The sequence below is a fragment of the Nansenia antarctica genome, assembly GCF_963989245.1.
Source record: "Nansenia antarctica genome assembly, chromosome: 19".
Taxonomy (NCBI): domain Eukaryota; kingdom Metazoa; phylum Chordata; class Actinopteri; order Argentiniformes; family Microstomatidae; genus Nansenia; species Nansenia antarctica.
The window spans coordinates 20,135,644-20,154,269 of NC_137692.1; the positions used below are offsets into that span (position 1 = coordinate 20,135,644).

The 18,626-nt window shown below is 42.9% G+C and overlaps 1 protein-coding gene across 5 annotated transcripts in view; it reads left to right on the forward strand.

Annotated features, from left to right (window-relative positions):
* Positions 1–18,626, forward strand: part of LOC308173796 (mitogen-activated protein kinase kinase kinase kinase 3-like) — a 56,249-nt gene that overhangs the window by 24,143 nt on the left and 13,480 nt on the right. For 3 of the 5 annotated variants that reach the window (XM_080548849.1, XM_080548851.1, XM_080548850.1), the window contains exons 3-17: positions 1,183–1,203; positions 7,247–7,337; positions 7,631–7,695; positions 8,073–8,128; positions 8,303–8,350; positions 8,603–8,645; positions 8,773–8,845; positions 9,044–9,175; positions 9,757–9,819; positions 10,007–10,088; positions 10,735–10,851; positions 13,544–13,622; positions 14,095–14,153; positions 17,330–17,382; positions 18,520–18,558. In XM_080548849.1, the coding sequence (XP_080404975.1) occupies positions 1,183–1,203; positions 7,247–7,337; positions 7,631–7,695; positions 8,073–8,128; positions 8,303–8,350; positions 8,603–8,645; positions 8,773–8,845; positions 9,044–9,175; positions 9,757–9,819; positions 10,007–10,088; positions 10,735–10,851; positions 13,544–13,622; positions 14,095–14,153; positions 17,330–17,382; positions 18,520–18,558 (1,021 nt within the window). The remainder of the gene's footprint in view (positions 1–1,182; positions 1,204–7,246; positions 7,338–7,630; positions 7,696–8,072; positions 8,129–8,302; positions 8,351–8,602; positions 8,646–8,772; positions 8,846–9,043; positions 9,176–9,756; positions 9,820–10,006; positions 10,089–10,734; positions 10,852–13,543; positions 13,623–14,094; positions 14,154–17,329; positions 17,383–18,519; positions 18,559–18,626) is intronic. The other 2 variants (XM_080548852.1, XM_080548853.1) reach the window with 1 other exon arrangement.

An 18,626-nucleotide genomic window follows, 5' to 3' on the forward strand; every position in this document is an offset into this window, starting at 1 on the left:
TGCTAGCTCTCAAACAAACGGCCCTAACTTAAAAACTATTAATGCTAGGGCTTATATGTTCCGATGTTCAGTGACAGTGAGAGTCGCTGAACGTATAGATGTAAAATTGTGTATTTGTCCACTCACAATTGTAGTTTCCTCACTGTACGATTTCACATTTGTTCTCCACAAAAAGTGGAATTGTGGGTAAACCATATTCCGTAACCTTCCACCGAGCAATAGCGACGCAAGTGGGAACGACCCACACGCTATGACACCTCTCATGTCTACCTAGTGCCAAAACTGTAGGACAAGTAGCCGGTGCAAAGTTTTAACAATAACACACACACTATAATAACAATAGTGTTGCTTGCTACTGCAAGCACACTAATGATGACAACAAAACTTTGACCAACCTAAAACCTTTTACTTTTTAACTTTTTTTTACATAATCAATTTATTTTATTAAGTGATTTGATGGCAATAGACTGACATTCATTTCAGACTAGCTTGTCTGTTACCAACAAAAATATAATAATTCTATATTAATATCATATATGTTTTTAAAGTCATTGTTAGAACTGTAATGGTATTATTAAGTACTCAGTATCATTACTCAGTAACGGCAAGTACCCAAATCGTGATGTTAGAATTATAAGGTTCTATCTACATTTTTGTCAAAATGTTGTTTTTTACATAATCTGATCCATTAGGTGTTTATTAATGCCTGTGTGGTGTTATTTTTAAAATGTTGAATTTTTTTAGTTAGTAATTCATAAAATACAAAGGTTCCATCTCACAAAATATAATGGAATGTAAAAACTTTGACGCTCAATATCTCTGAACTGCCCTAAACGGAGATAGAACCGTATCATTCTAAACGGAGATAGAACCTTATCATTCTAAACGGAGATGGAACCTTATAATTCTAAGCTCACGAAGTACCCACATGTAAGTACTTGTACTCGGTCTGAAAGAAAGTGATATTGGTGCATCCTTAATTATCATTATTATTCTTGCCTCAGTCTTCAGTGATAGGCTGTGTGGAATATGAGATATTCAGTGTCTGATTGGTCAGAATGTCAGAGGCAGGAGCAGTACAACTGGAACTCTCCCCTGAGGATTATTGGTCCAGCTGGAATGTTGATATTTCATGTGAATTACTTCCTATCAAATTGAACTCTCTTTTTCCTCTCTTCCTAGTGATTATGTCTTCTCCTACTGGTAAGCTACTGGTGTGAATCACCCTGTCACGCCTATTTAAAGTCTTCTGGGTCTTACCGAGCTTTTTTGCACTGGGTTACCTGTCATGTGCACTAAAAGACAAAGAAACACACTAACCTGAGATCTATAATGTGCAACTCAAATATCTAATGAATAAAATAAAATAAAATCTTCTATCAATATCAATGAATTATCTAATGGAGAAACCCAGAGTTTTGGCACACTGATCTCAAGTTAGAATGCTGCCTTTTTTACCTTTATTTTACCTTTTGTCCTGTCTTTTGTTTCTGTCATGTGTTTTGCTATCCTTTTTTTTGACCGGCGATGTGAATGAAGTACTGTACAATTCTAAGGGGTCTTTTGATTGTTACCATAGGAACAGAGATTGGCTACCATGCATAAATTATTTGAGGTGCAACCGGATGAGCACTGATTCTTTCTGTCAGTCACTCTCTGAAGGGCTTGACTGTATTACCTGAGAGCTGAAGCTGGGCCTTCCACCAGACAGGCAGGTCATAGGTCAGGGTGGGATGATAACACCCACTACACCCTAGGAACCCCTAGAAGGATTGGATAGGTTTGTTTGAGCAGTATAGCAACATCTCCACCCAGCCAATCAGAACGCAAGAATGTTGCCACCAGTATTGCTCCCATCTAATCAATCTCCAGATATACTGGAGTGCCTAAGGGGGGTAAGGGGTTGGATTGGAATTCAGTTGGAGTGGGCGAGCTATTTCTTTTTGTAGCTAAGGTCTACTTGAAAAACAGACCTTGGTCTCAAGTGATTATCCTAGATAAATAAAGGTTAAGTACAAATAGAATAAAAGGCTGAGATGTGAGCTTTGTTGTGCGAGTAGAAATGCCAACCCAGCAACCCAGTCCTCCACAGACGTTGTTTATGTTGTCTAATGTTATCACACAGAGATGGTTCTGGACTGTGGACGTACAGTAATATAGTATATGTCGTGGTGGGGGAAATGAGTATTCAGAAGTAATACTTTCCTGTATCATTCCCCTTTATTGCACATAACTTCTTTATTGGATTGGAGTTGGTTCTTTAGTGGAGTTGTATTGAGTTAATACCAATGTCTGGTCTAAATTGTATTCATTTAGCTAGCATTTTAGCGCCAGATCGAGGCATAGGCGTTCTAGGCACATGCCTAGAACCTCCTTGCCACTAGGGGGCCCCAGACAGAGAAACGTTGAAACGTGAAAACCTACCTGAGATCAACAGTAAGGGGAACAAAACTGAGGGCCTTTGCCTTGTTGGCAATTGAGAATGAATTTACGACCTCCCTGGATTTTGATGACATCATCGAGGACATCACCTCATCGAAAGTCAGGAGAAAGCATCTGTAAATGTCAGTTTTCTCTTTCTAAATCTGAATAAGTAAAGAGACATTAAAATCAAATATAAAATGCATGACAACAAACAAATGTCGTATGAATACCGAAATATAAATAGATGCAGTACAATATATACCTAACTAAATTAGTGAGCATAATAATCATGTGGCAGTTAAACGCAATTTTGTTTCTTTACCAAATATCAAAATGTGCGTATAGGTCCCGAAAAATACAGTCTACCTAGTACGGTATAATCTAGGCCTATCCATTTAATCTTGTGACGTTAGAATTATAAGGTTCTATCTCCATTTTTGTCAAAATTTAGTTTTTTTACATAATCTGATCCATTAGGTGTTTAGTAATGCCTGTGTGGTGTTATTTTTAAAATGTTGCATTTTTTTAGTTAGTAATTCATAAAATACAAAGGTTCCGTCTCACAAAACATAATGGAATGTAAAAACTTTGACGCTCAATATCTCTGAACTGCCCTAAACGGAGATAGAACCTTATCATTCTAAACGGAGATAGAACCTTATCATTCTAAACGGAGATAGAACCGTATCATTCTAAACGGAGATAGAACCTTATCATTCTAAGCTCACGATCTGGTGCTGGGAATAGCAGCAATGGAAATACGCTGAATTTAATTAATTAAATCAATTTGTTGATGTGCTGAATACTTATTTCCCCTACTGTGTGCGTCAGTGGAGGCTGGTGGATAGAGAAACGAAAGGAGGACGAGGCTAATTATTAGAATGGAATGAGGAATGGTATCAAACACACGTGTCTGGTACTGTATCAACCTACTGCTCCACCGCTCCGTCCATTACATTAATGAGCCCTTCCTCACAGTCTCTCCATCCACCCAGCTGGTATGAGTGTATGTGTTTGTGTGAGTGTCACTGTGTGTTTCCACGTTTACAGCAACACTGTATAGCCTACAAAACAAGAATCTGACATACTGACATTTGAATAATAATATTTGAGAATTCGAAGATTCGAAGATGACGCCGTGCTGATGTGATCCCTTTTTTTTCTGCTGTTTCATCCCCGCTGAGATGTGCTGTCTCTTCGTATATAAGCCTGAGTTGTTAGTCACGTCTCACTATTTGAAGCAGTGGCCTAAAATAGCCGGATCTGTTTTGGTTATTTACTTCCTCTCTGTCTATGCTAGCTCTGTCATATACTGCAGAAGCTACAGTGTTAGCTTCCACCACTGTATAGAAGCCTTGCTAGCCCCTCATGATGATCAAAACCAGTTCTGCTATGTGTATGTCCTTGTCATCTGCATGAATTGAAAATGAGTTCGGAATGTTTCAGTCTCCTCCATACCTCTGAGTTGCTCTCGGGTGAGTTTCCCAAAAAGCTTCATAGCACTAAGATCACACAAGATCTAGCCTCCAATGGAATTAAGAGGATCTTAAGCCTGGGACACACATCCCGTGTGTGTGTCGTGGAAACTCTTGCTTTTCATTTCGGCGCCCATGTAAACAGGTTAGAGCAGCCACACAGCCCATATAAACAGGTTAGAGCAGCCACACAGCCCGCTTCAAATTATTGAGACTGTTGAACCGTCCCCAAATTTAACCGCGGTTTACGGTATCAGGACGGATAATTATTCTTTTCACACAACAACAAAAATTTGATGCATGTGCCAGTTTTATTCTCTGAACAAACATCAGAAACAGAATAGCAAACCTTAACGACATTAACAACATCTTTTAAAGCTACAAATATAAAGCCGGAGTGCAAATACAGTGGGTAGCCTATACAAGGGTAGCCAGTACAAATAAATTAAATTAAAAGCACAGCCTATAGCCTATCCAGTAGGCTTATAATGACTTTTCCTCAGCAAAATCTTGGAAAAAGCAGCTGCTGTCCAACTCCACCAGCACATGTCCGACCATGAGCTTTACAAAACCCTCCAGTTCGGCTTCAGAATTTAGGATTGACACCTCCTCTGCGGACTCGCAGCATGCAGCGCCGGTGCGTATTCCCGCCTGATTGGGCTATCTTTGATCACACTGGGCGGTTTTTAGACTGTGGTTGGCCTGGAAATCAATCCCATCTGGCAACACTGTTAGGGAAGCGAGATGCTCCCTTAAAAATAAAAAAATAAAAAAGGGTGTTACGAGCCCTTCTAAAGACTGGAAAAGGTGAACAAGCTTGTTTTTTTGGAAAAAAACCCTAGAATAGCCTCATGTACTAAATAGACTTGTCTTGATGCAACTTTCATGTTTCATGTTCCACTGTGCATTGCAGACCGCTACGGTCTGTAGGATACAATACGAATTGTTTTTGGGAGCGTGTATGCCTGAAGAAGGTCTATGAAAGACCGAAAGCTCGCGCAATAACATCGGATGGTGCCTTGGATGAAGGATCATATGGAACGAAATTAACTAAAGTGACCATCGGAGATAAATCACGGAACCTGTCAACATATTACTACTTCGGGACCCGCAGCCAAAGCCAATCACAGAAGCTGTATATTGATGGATGGTATACACGGTTTTGCATATTCTCTGCTGTTTGGCTGATTGATTACCGGTTGAGTTGGTTTTGGAGTGCTGGCATTATCCTGGTTGGGCAGACTCTCGGTGCTGTGTTGTCTAGATTCTGTCAAATAAGGAATCTCCGCTTTGTCTCTTTGAAGTCGCTGCTGCTGATGTGAATATGATGTTTGCTGGTTGAATTTCCTTTCGGCCTATGGATGCGTCTTAAATGAACAAATAATGTATTGCATCATATTGAAATCACATTCCAGCGACCACTTCTATTTGTGAAACTATGAAGTAGCCTAATTGTGTTGTGACTGTGCTTCCGGCGTTTTCGACATGAATGTATTGTAGTAGTATAATTAGGGCTCCATTATTTGAAGTTGGCGGCTCAACAATGTCATTTTGAATCCCAAGAAACCGCGGTTATTTTCGTTAACGGTTTCTCGGTTTAAAAATTTGGAAACCGTCCATCCCTAATGGAGTCCTGTTCGGGGTATCCAGCAAAGCCCTGGACAGACTCCAGTATGTGCAGAACTCAGCTGCCAGGGTTCTCACCCACACCAAGCCCTTGCTGCACATCACCCCCACCCTCATTCACCTTCACTGGCTTCCAGTCAAGTCCTGCATCATGTACAAAATCCTCCTTCTCACATACAAATCCCTCCATGCCGGCGTCCCCCAGCACCTAACTGACCTTCTCTGCCAACATACCCCAACCCGGAACATGCGGTCCTCAGACATGGGTCTGCTTTCCACCCCCCGCACCAACCTATGAACCTTCGGGGACAGAGCTTTCAGTGTGGCAGTACCCACCCTTGGGAACACTCTCCCCACAGTGATCCGCAATGCCCCTACCCTGGACACCTTCAAATCAGCCCTCAAAACCCATCTGTTCACCAAGGCCTTTGGCCCCTAGTTTTGTTTTGTCGCTGTCTCTGTGTTTTCTGTTTTGTCTGTCTGTTTTTCTGTAAAAATGTGTAAAGTGTCCTTGGGTTCCTTGAAAGGCGCTATATAAAACCAATATATTATTATTATTATATTTATCAAATAATAACAAAAATGGCAGTAACGAAAATGGGCATAAAAGCGTATCCTACGGTCTGCAACGTTATTCTTCAAGCCTGTTCTACGTTTTGCGCCATAAAAACAAGCATGTTTACTTTTTCTGGCTTCAGCAGGGCACATAACAGACTTGCAACTCTGCCTGCTGTGCTCAACACCCGTTCTGATGGTGAGCTTGTGGCACATGCACACAAGTACTTTCGGGCCATCCGAGACATCGATTTCCACCAGAGAAGGGTCTTCGTCTCAATTACAGGCTTACCACAAAAGGCAGTCATCTCTGATTCTGCTCACTCCATTTTGGCTGTCACCTTCTTCATGCAAATCTTACACACAGCATCGTCAAAATTTGCTGGCTGGCTCGCCCTTGTCATTCGGTCGGAACCCGAAATGCTTCCAAATATGCAGCAGCTGCATTTTTTTTTAGGGACCAATTTGCTCGCGCTCACCATATCTTTTTCTAAATCTCCGTTCTGAGGAGAAGCTGTCACATGACTGTCTTTTTTGACAGGTTATTTATTTGACAAAATGACATACTGTCATCACTTTTATAGCATCTTCAACCACACAGACAGTGGTGCTGGACAAACACTCTTAAAGTGTTTATGATATAGACCAATTTATGACGGTTTTATGACGGTATTGACAAATACAGTTGCTATTTTCCAAAACCACGGTTTAACGGTATAACCATACAACCGCCCAACCCTACTAGGCGGTCTATTTTATTTTGACGAACATGCAGTTTTACAATTAAAACAGAGGCGCCTACTTACCCATTTGAAAGGGGAAAACTAATCTCGAACTTGAAGCAAGATAATGGCAAGACAAAAGCATAGTCACTGACTCAGCAGAGACTGATTCAAGCTTTTGGGAAACACACCCCTGTTCTGTTTTGGTTCCATTGGCGCTGTTCATGTGATGAATATGAATCCCACTCCTCCTCTTCTCCTCCTCCGCCTCTCTCCTCATGACCCTCTCCGGTCTGTATTCCCTCCCTTCCTCTAACCCTGTCCTCCTCTCTCTAACTTCTCGCTGTGTAGATAAAAGGATAGATTAGGGAAGAAGGGTGGATGTCCAACACTCCTTTTCAAAAACAAACATGGCAATTAACTAAAGGTGTGTTTGGTTGACAGGTGAGGACTTTGCGGTGGTGCAGCAGGAGATCATCATGATGAAGGACTGTAAACATTCCAACATCGTGGCCTACTTCGGCAGCTATCTCAGGTGAGACTCAATATCACAGTGGCAAGCTAGACCAAGAGTGTGGTCCCAGTGGTGTGTTGGTGGGGGGTTGCAGCAGGGGTGCAAACCCATTTTCATAAATGTTCTTTGTTTTCAGGCAAAAAATAAAAAAAGGGCACCTTTTTGGGCCATCACCAGTTTGCATCCCTGTGCAGGGTGTGTGTATGTGTGTGAGTGGGGGGGGGGGGGGTATTGCTTTGGTATGGGTTGCTGTGTTCTGGCCCGTTAGCTGAAGGGAGAGATATTGACAGTGTATCACTTTTCTGCCCCTCTAGGAGAGATAAATTATGGATCAGCATGGAGTACTGCGGAGGAGGATCCCTGCAGGATATTTATCATGGTAGAACACCCACCCACACACACACACACGCACTCGCACGCACACACACACACACACACACACACACACACACACACACACACACACACACCTACACACACTACACACTCACTCACAAACTGACTCAGACATGCATCACAGTCGCCCTCAGAATAGCTGTGTTTTCATCTAAAAACAGATCTTAATGGCCAATGAAAGCTTGTTGTGATCAATATTGTGACTGTTTTTCCCTCACCCACTTAAGCCTTCGTAGCCAGTGCAAGTCAACTGTCCCTCTAAGTGTAGCCTCTGGTTTAGAGCTCTAAAAGTGGATGAAATGCTTCATCTCTCCCCTCCTCCTCCCTCCCCCCCCCCCCCCCGCCATCTCTTCTCTCCAGTAACTGGACCTCTCTCAGAGTCCCAGATCGCCTACATGTCACGTGAAACCCTTCAGGTATGCATTGCATTGCAATGATGCCATCCTTCGATTTTTCTACCTCCATCATACTCCACTGGAATCTATTTACCATGTGTTGTTTACCATGTAAGAAACAAACATAAAAGGTAGAAGCAGAATGTAAGATCAAGAATGTGGAATGGTGATTGCATGCTTATCTTTTCATTCCAGGGTTTATACTATCTCCACATCAAAGGCAAAATGCACAGAGACATCAAGGTAAGGGCATGTCGGAGGTAGTCATTCCAGAATTATCTCTGCGAATAGAGGCGGTTTCACCCGTTTTTCTGTCATTGGAAGATATGCTCTGGGGTTGAGTGGTTGGATTGTTGTTGTTGTTGTCGTTGCTGTTGTTGTCGTTGTCGTTGTCGTTGCTGTTGTTGTTGTTGTTGTTTAGTGGTTGGATTGTTGTTGTTGTTGTTGTTGTTGTTGTTGTTGTTGTTTAACTCTTATACTATTCCTTTCCTGTAGGGGGCAAATATCTTATTGACAGACAACGGCTATGTGAAATTAGGTAAGAACTCCTCACTGCTCTCCTCTGTTCTGTGGGTCTGCCTCCTGAGCCTCACGATGAATACTATCTCTCACTCACATTCTTTTCTTTCTCCTTCTCTCTCTATTTTCTCTCTCTCTCTCTGTAGCTGACTTTGGTGTATCAGCACAGATCACTGCTACACTCGCCAAGAGGAAGTCCTTCATTGGGACACCATACTGGTGAGCCCCTAACCCTTTTATACTTACAGAGTTCAGATTTTTGACATGAACTTTAAGTTGGTTGACAATAATATGACAGCCGTCAAATTCCACTAGGTAGTGGTATGATCAGTGTATTGATTGATTGACAGAGTGAGTGATTCTCTCTCACCCCGCCCTCCCCTTACTCTCTTTTCCTCCCCTCCCTCCCCCTCTCAGGATGGCACCAGAGGTGGCAGCAGTGGAGAGGAAGGGGGGGTACAACCAGCTGTGTGACATCTGGGCCGTGGGCATCACAGCCATCGAGCTGGCGGAGCTGCAGCCACCCATGTTTGACCTGCACCCAATGAGGTTAGTAGAACACACACACACACACACATACACACACACACACACGCACACCCACACACACACACACACACACACACACCAGTGATAAGCCCTATCTCTCCTCCAACAAGAGAGAGTGTATCTCCTTTGTTATCGTGAGCTTCTGAGTTTCTCAGAATACATACAGTAAAATCTAAGTAGGGTGGATTGCTGAATCAATGACTAATGCAGTATGTGTGCTTAAAGGCAGGGTCATATTAAATGGATAGATTACACTAGGCAGACAGGCCCTTCATGCACATTTTGATATTTCGTGAGCTTAGAATTATACGGTTCACCCTAATCTCTGTTTAGGGCAGTTCAGAGATATTGAGCGTCAAAGTTTTTACATTCCATTGTGTTTTGTGAGATGGAACCTTTGTATTTTATTAGTTACTAACTAAAAAATGTCAACATTTTAAAAATAACACCACACAGGCATTAATAAACACCTAATGGATCAGATTAAGTAAAAAACTCAATTTTGACAAAAATGTCACGTTATGTCAATGTAGTGTGACTGAAACAATGAAATCATGTCTGGTTTGTTTTCTTTCATCCAGGGCCCTTTTCTTGATGACAAAGAGTAATTTCCAGCCTCCCAAATTGAAAGACAAAGTGAAGTGGTAAGGGTTTACTCTTTATTAACTGTGAAGTTAAGCCGAGGATTCGACTCTGTCTCTCTCTCTGTTTACTGCTTGGAATAATTCAACCTATCACTTTTTGTTGTTTGAGTGTCAGAGTAACTCATTTGAAATAATTGGGTTAACATTTCAGATTCATATTTCCTCCCTCTGTCTCCTCTCATTAAAGGACAAATAATTTCCATCATTTTGTCAAATTGTCCCTGACGAAAAACCCCAAGAAAAGACCAACAGCTGAGAAACTATTACAAGTAAGCTCACATCCTTCCTCAATTTAACACTTTTAACCACCTTGAAGAAATCACATCACCGGTGAAAGCAGTGCCTTTGAAAGGCGTGTTTGAACCATCCAATCGTGTTCGATCAGTTATTACCTCAATGAAGAAAGAGAGAAAGAAAGAATGCATTTTTAAAAGTCCATTACAATGAGCCTGTCCTCCAATTTGACCTCCACCAGCCTCCCCTGGTATTCGGTTGTTATGTCTGACGTCAAACGTGACGTTTAGCAATTTCCGGGTCCAAACCAGAAATTCCCCGCACCAGAGTACCAGTGTACTACAGCGGTAGAATGACAGTTCAATAGTTTTTTAGTCTCGGATCTATTCATACAACAAGGGACACAGCACTTTCCCGTTTTCCCCATATTGTCAGCGTCTTTGAGCCTCGGAAAAGCGCTATATAAATATAATGAATTATTATTATTACTGAGGCATTTCGAAGAGAGCGCCTCAGCCAACTTTGGACCCGGAAACATGTCACGACTTAACAACCGAATACGTACAGGGCTACTGAATCAGAATGTCAAGAACCCTTCAAATCAGCCAAGATGGTAATGCAATGTCATATATTAGGCCCCCTTGTACATTGTGACATCACTTCCTGTTCCTCTCTCCCCAGCACCCGTTTGTGTCTCAGCCCCTCAGTCGAACCCTGGCCATCGAGCTCCTGGACAAGTCCAACAACCCAGACCACACCACATACAACGACTTTGATGACGACGACCCCGAACCTGAGGTGGGCTCGCAACCACAACCCCCAAACTGGGTTTATGTTCTTTCATCCAATCAGATAACAGGATGGAAGACTCCGATCTGTCCTCATTGGCCTGCAGATATGTAGTCCCATGTTTCGGATCGCTCTACAGTCGACGGTCGAGTTCGACAACTATCTATTACATCCTGTAGCTTCCTACTCCAATGTGTCTTCCTCATCTTCCTCCTCTTCCTCCTTTTCCTCCTCTTCCTTCTCTTCCTCCTCTACCTCCTCTTCCTCCTCTTCCTCCTCTACCTCCTCTACCTCCTCTTCCTTCAATGTCTCTCTTTTCACTTTTTCTTCTTCTTCCTCCTTCTCTTCTTCCTCTGATGTGTCTCACTGCTCATCCCATCCTCTTCCTGTTCCTCAGTTTAAGTATAGGGGTAAATTCCTTCCCATCAGCCCCGGTGCTCGGCGAGCACCACGCTTTGCCGCGCGCAAAAAGGTACCAGACAGTGTGACCAGTAACCCAACCTGCATCAGAACCAGTGTGACCAGTAACAGAACTCTGCATCAGAACCAGTGTGACCAGTAACATTAACAGAGATCCGTACTAACCATGCGTGACGTTAGAATTATAAGGTTCTATCTCCATTTTTGTCAAAATTGAGTTTTTTACATAATCTGATCCATTAGGTGTTTATTAATGCCTGTGTGGTGTTATTTTTTTAAATGTTGACATTTTTGAGTTAGTAATTCATAAAATACAAAGGTTCCATCTCACAGAACATAATGGAATGTAAAAACTTTGACGCTCAATATCTCTGAACTGCCCTAAACGGAGATTCTAGAACCTTATAATTCTAAGCTCACGCATGGTCTGTGTGTACCCGGAGGAACTGGGCTGGGCTCCAACATTGAATATTTGTGTCACCAGCTGGTGTTTGGAATAGCCAGTAGCTGAGGTCATTTCTCAGTTTCTTACATGTCCTGAAAGGACTGATTGTAAGCACGCACTACACAAGTACACATAATTAGATGATCACACAGTCCTCGCTTTTGAACACGTCCTAAAACGAAAGTTTGTTTACAAGCCATGTATCACTTACCCAGTAGCCTACGAATCAGGACGGGCAGACGATACAGTGAATCCGATTCACAAATTAGAAGTATTTTAGCGATCCTAAAACTGTTAATTGTTATATCGAGTTGGTGCTTCAAAACGAAAATCTGGTCAGAACAACTTTGACTAAAAAGATATTTGAAGAGCTTTTTCTCAGGAATGTGATTTCAGGGTTAGCAACTTTCAAATACTCATGTCGTTTTCGATTTGTTTCCGATTTCAATGTATGACACGTCATTTGAAAGATTACAATCCGTAGTTTAAGCACATGTAAAAAAACTGAAAAATGACTTTGCCCTCTGGTTGCATATTTCACCAGACTGTGTCACATTTTTTAGCCTTTGGCATTTGCGGCTTGTTGCTCCGTAGACCAGCTGGCTTCGCATTATGGATTTGCTGTTCCATTTGCATTCTATGTGCATGGTGTTTTGGATTGTTGAGTTTAAGGTTTGGGAATACACATGTGACCTCACAGATGGTTGAGCCATCGTGATGGCATACATTGGAAAAACATTTTTCCTCGCAGAACATTACATGCACATACTTTCTATTGTGTTTGTTAAAGCTAGTCTGGACAGGCTTCTGATTAAACGGTCAAGGGCTAGGCCAAAGGTGTGTATAGTGATTAGTCCATATGTTGCTCACTCAAGTTTGATATCCTGTTTATTTGTTTATCAGGATCCACATTAGCTGCTGCACATGCAGCCACTGCTCTTCCTGGGTTCCACATAGAACAAAGAACATGACAGTACAGAACAGCTATAGACAGAACAGCTATAGACAGAACTGCTGTAGACAGAAAGGCTAAATTGAAGAACAACATAAATATACAAGAACAAAATAAGATAACAATAATACAAATAAGTAGTAATAAAACAATACAAACAATAAATAATAATACACATAATAATTATTCATTATAAATAATGATAATACACATTATTATTACTACTATTTATTAATAACTATTTTAATAATAATAAACAACAACAATAATAATATCAATAATTAAAACAACAAATAAAACAATCAGTTCAGCTTATACCAAGCAGACAATGTGCCGTTCATCTGTACTATACTGGACTACTTAGAACCCACTACCTAGTATGTAAATAAACGGAGGTCGTATGGGTGATATAGACTGAGGTAGCAGCTTCAAGGGAACCTTGACTACAGTGAGTGGATGCTGGGGGAGTTTGAGCTCTCAGCGATCTGCATGTATTGTTAAGAAATCTCTCGCCGCTTTGTGTCGCCATGGTTATGATTGCCTGTTTGCTGTGTGGTCTGTTGTTGCCGTGGCGCAGAAGCGGCGGGGAGTCATTGTTGCCATTCTTCCTGACTCGTAATTCCGAGGTCACCTCAAGGTCAAACCTAGCTCAGTTTAGTAGCTACTGTTTAATTCACTTTCAATTCAATACAACTTCATTGACCCACACAGGGGAATTTAAGGAGGCATTGACAGGTCACAGAGTTTGAGATAAAACTACAGATATGAGAGATGTAATAAGAGATATTGTTATGTAAGGTGTACTTTACGACATTGACGGTACGTACGTGTTTCAATAGGTATTTCTTGGACCGTCTAATAACTTATTGTTGTTTCCTTGACAGTCTCCAGTCTCTGTTCCTCATCGGATTCGTTCGACCAGCAGGAGCGCCAGAGAAGGGAAGACACTGTCCGAGATCAACTGTGAGTGTGTGTGTGTGTGTGTGTGTGTGTGTGTGTGTGTGTGTGTGTGTGTCTGTCTGTGTAGTATATGTGTGGTATGCAGTGTGTGTGTATATGTATATGTGTGTGTGTGTGTGTGTGTGTGTGTGTGTGTGTGTGTGTGTTCATAGGTCTACACTGCATGGTTTGTGGCTGACCTATGAACACACACACAAACACACACATGCAGGAATTTCACTGTTAAACCAGTCATCCCCTTACCTGCAGCTGCACTTTTAAACTTCAGATCCTATTACAACACCAGCCAGATCATACACAACTCTCTCTTACACCTCTCTCTCTCTCTCTCTCTCTCTCTCTCTCTCTCTCTCTCTCTCTCTCTCTCTCTCTCTCTCTCTGTCTCTCTCTCTCTCTCTCTCTCTCTCTGTCCCTCTCTCTCTCTCTCTCTCTCTCTCTCTCTCTCTCTCTCTCTCTCTCTCTCTCTCTCTCTCAGTCGGCCAGGTGAAGTTTGATCCTCCGTTGAGGAAGGAGACAGAGCCTCATCATGAGCCGGTGAGTGTCCTGCCACCGTGTGTTACCGTGTGTGTGTGTGTGTGCGCGTGTGTGTGTCTGGGTCAAATACACAAGTGTAAAACTCAAGCTTAATCAAACACACCACAAATCATTTTGCTAGGGATGGGAATTGATTCCATTATCAATTCTGCTTATCGGTTAGATTCTTTATTGATTCCCTTATCGATTCCTATACATTTTCTGTAGGCCAAGTAGGCCAATACAGGTTTTATTATCTCGAGTTTCTGAACACAGTGTGTAATATCTGAACATAACATTTGAACATACATTTAAAAAATAATGGAAAATAAATTAGGTCTTATTAGTTCGTAAATACGCTCTGGAAATCTGCTCCGGTTCAAACGGTCAGTTAAAAGTCTTTACAGACTAAATTGTAAATATTGCGGACACCAACAATAACATTATCATAATTTCGCTGGTGCCAACAATTTTACGTTATCGTGTTAACATTAACAATTACCGGTAAGCTGCAACTATAACATCACAACAACATTTCTAGATTGGAATGGTGAGACGCTCGGACAAACCATATTTTCAGTCAGATTGTACATACTTTCTGCAACGTGCAACTGTAAGAGAATCGATAACCTTGGAGAGATACGATTCCAATGCATCGAAATATGTCTTACCAGTTCTCGATTCCCATCCCTATATTTGACCCAGGTCGTGAGCACATGTATGCTTGGGTATCAGACCAGGGTGTGTGTGTATGTGGACAGCGCATGCGTGTGTATGGATAGTTCCTGTGGAATACACCTATAGACACTCCACCTGATACAAGATTGACACTATAGCACTCACAACGACTGGATGTCTGATTTCAATCCCACACTGATACCACCCAGAATCCATATGATCTGCTGTGCTTGTGTCAAACATCGAAAAACGTTCACATGAAGCTTGATCTGATGTTGATCTGAAGACTTTCAGAAAAATACGTTTTTCTTGCAACAGTGTGAGGGAGTTCTTCTTTGTTTGACCCTCAATTATTTGTCTCAGACGAACCTGCAAACATGGCAACCTGGATGTGCAAGTTTTTCCTTTCCAGGTTCATAATTCTGTGTAACACTGTTCACCGTGTCACGCATTCACTGTGCCTCATCGCTTCCTGTCTGAATGTGACTCATCGTGACTCATCACTGGTGTTCACCTGTCCTGTGCTCCTTTGTTGGGGGGTTAGGGCGCAGGACTCACACCGCATGGCAACTATTTCTTTCACTCTCATCCCTGCATACCTCCTACCCCCTCTTTCATCCCTCTCTCTCCCCTGCTTCTCCCCTGTGATTGGATGGCCTTAACGTTGATATTAACAGGTGTTTCTCACCCCGCCTGTTGAACAGCTCCACACTGACCCTTATCACGACTGTGCAGAAGAGCTGTACTACACGGCGAGATCTAATCTGGTATTTTCTCATTTCTCTTTTCCATCGCTGTCTCTCTCTCCCCCTCCCTCCGTCTGGGGGCTTCTATTCGGCTTTAACGCTCGCCGTCTTCTTTTCAGTTTGCCTCTTCTCGTCTCTGTCTGTGTGGCTCCTTTCAGTGATTCTGTTTGATCGTTTATTTGTCTGTTTACTTGATGTCGTCGATGCCGTCTGTGCCTCATTGGACGGCCTGGTTGTTGTTGTTTTGGTAGTCATGGCGACTCCGGTCCTATGGCTGCTATTGGTTATTGTTTGTATTGTATGGCCTGTCACCTCGCACCCTATTACACCTTATAACCCCTTATAATACTTCTTATACTTACCTCTAACAGGCCTGCTACAACACGTGTGAAATCCATAGTCTGTGAGACATGATACACTATAGACTATCGTATTCAATGTTAACCTGCTACGTAAAAATTACGTTTGGAGTTCATTTTCTTATCGGATCAACATGCCTAAACACCATACAGGGGCCTGAAACGATAGGCTTGGATGATTTTCGGACACTCAGCTTTTTTAAAAAACAAGCTGATAAACCCGAAATATAGACCCTTGTTTATATTTTGAGATAAAGGACAAAACCCAACTCAAAGATATTCAGACTTGGACAGGACTCTCAACATAACAAGTTCAGTCTCTGGAATTGATACATTTGAAGGTCCTTGCAGACTGGCAGGACTGTATATTCTACATACAGTTTACAGTTTCTAGTGTAGCACGTTAAATAACGCAGACGGGTACTTTTTGCACACCGCTTGTGCACGCTGCACGTGCACGCTGCAAGGCTTAGGTGGAGATGCAGAGGGTGGGAGAAAGAGGGAAAGAGAGAGAGAGAGAGGGATAGTAGGACAAAGGAAGTGGGAGGAAAAGGGGTAGAGGGGAGTAATGGAGGGGGCAGATAAGGGAGGGAGGTATACAGTACATGGATACTATTTATAGTAGGAAGGGAGGAAGGAGGGATGTGAGGGAAAACGGGAGAGATAGAAAGGAAAGGGAGATGGATGGAGTGGTGCTCCGTAGGGACAGCTTGTGTGACTTGGTTCCCTTACGTTGGTGGCCTATCAGGGACGAGGACTGTCACTCTGCTGTGAAGGGTAGAGTGTATATCTGTATCTACTCCGAGCTGGAACAATCAATACGTTCATCTGAGCTCAGGGACTTGCCGAGTCAGCCAATGACACTGTTCACTGACGTCAGTGGCATTGCTGCATCGACACACACACACACACACACACACACACACACACACACACACACACACACACATACATACATTCACACTCACACTCACACACACCTTTGTGTCTTGCCCCTTGCACTGTACCTTTGTATATATGTTGGATGTGTCCAAACAGAAGTTTCTGTGTTATGTATCTGTTTTTTGGTGTTTCTGCGTGTCAAATATAGTTGATGCAGTTTATTGTCCTCAGCCATGGTGTCCTTACACTGTGTTTGTGTGTGTGTGTGTGTGTGTGTGTGTGTGTGTGTGTGTGTGTGTGTGTGTGGGTGTGTGTGTGGGTGTGTGCGTGCGTGCGTGCGTGCGTGCGTGGGTGCGTGCGTGCGTGCGTCCGTGCGTTTGTGTGTGTGCGTGTGTGTATCAGTATGTCTCTGCCCTTGAGCTGTTGTGTAACTGTAGTGTTTGTGTGTGTGTGTGTTGTGTGAATATCCATGTGTGCCTGTCCTTGTGCGTCCGAAGTGTGTAACGGTAACGTGTGTGTTTGTCTTCTCCAGGACCTTCAGCTGGAGTACGGACATGACTCACCAAGCCTAATGGGGGGGAACAAGTAAGTCACTCTTTCTGGGTTTTTTCCTCCTTTTTTCTTCTCCTCTCCTTTTCCTCTTCTTGATGTACCCTTTCTCCTTTGTGTCCTCCTCCCAGGGCTGGTCCTAGGCATTTAGGTGCCCTAGGCGAGAGTATGATTTGATGCCCCCCCCCCCCTCCCCCCAAATTTTAGGGGCGCCACCACCACCACCACATTAAGCCACTAGTACTGCCTCATCACCACCCACACATTCAACAGTAAAAATATGGACAACAATGGTTTCAAGACAAAAATAGACAGTAGGCTGAGACATATTTTCATAGAGACATGAAATTCATAGAGACAAAATTATTTATCATTACAAAAAAATGCCTAGCACCGGCCCTGCCTCCTCCCTCTGTATTTCGGCACTCCTCTCCCTCCCTTTTCCTCTTCAGTGTTGTTGTGTCTCTCCTCTCCCCGTGTCTCTCCTCTCCTGCCTCTCCTCAGCAGGATCAGACCCACCACACGGTTGTGTGATCGGGAGTCTCAGTCTAATCATTTATTCACCTTTTCCTGGAACGGCACAGAAGAAGGAAGTGCCCTGTAAGCACTGTGTTCAGAATGACAGAGATCTGTTCTGAAAGCAGTACATTGCTGCATCAACACACGCACAGCACACACACACACACACACACACACACACACACACACACACACACACACACACATACATACACATACATACATTCACACTCACACTCACGCATTGCTGCATCAACACACACACACACACACACACACACACACACACACACACGAGTTCATGTTGAGGATAGTGATGGCGATGGCGATGGTGTGCGTGTGTGTGTGTGTGTGTGACTCATTTAGTGTGTGTAGGTCAAGCGAGAGGTTGTTGGCAAGACATCAAGGCAAGAGGACAAGCTGCTGTACCTACACACTATCAAACACTGCTTTACTTGTTTTTTTTCGTGGGGTTCATCAGGGTTTGCCCTGTCATGGGTTTGTCCAGGCACAACTCTACGCCTTTCTTCATTGTTGTGTGTAATTCTGTCCGTTTTTAAAAGGGAGAGTTAACAGTCTTTCTCCCCTTTCTCTCTGTCTCTCTTTTTCTTCCTTCTACCCTCCCTCGTTCGTTTCACTCGTTTACCCTGACAGGAGTCTTCTCAAGTCAGTGGAGGAGGAGCTTCACCAGAGGTGAGTTAGGCCACTCCCCCCTCTTCACGTCTCAAAAAAACCCTGCCCTAACCGCGCCAAACCTCATC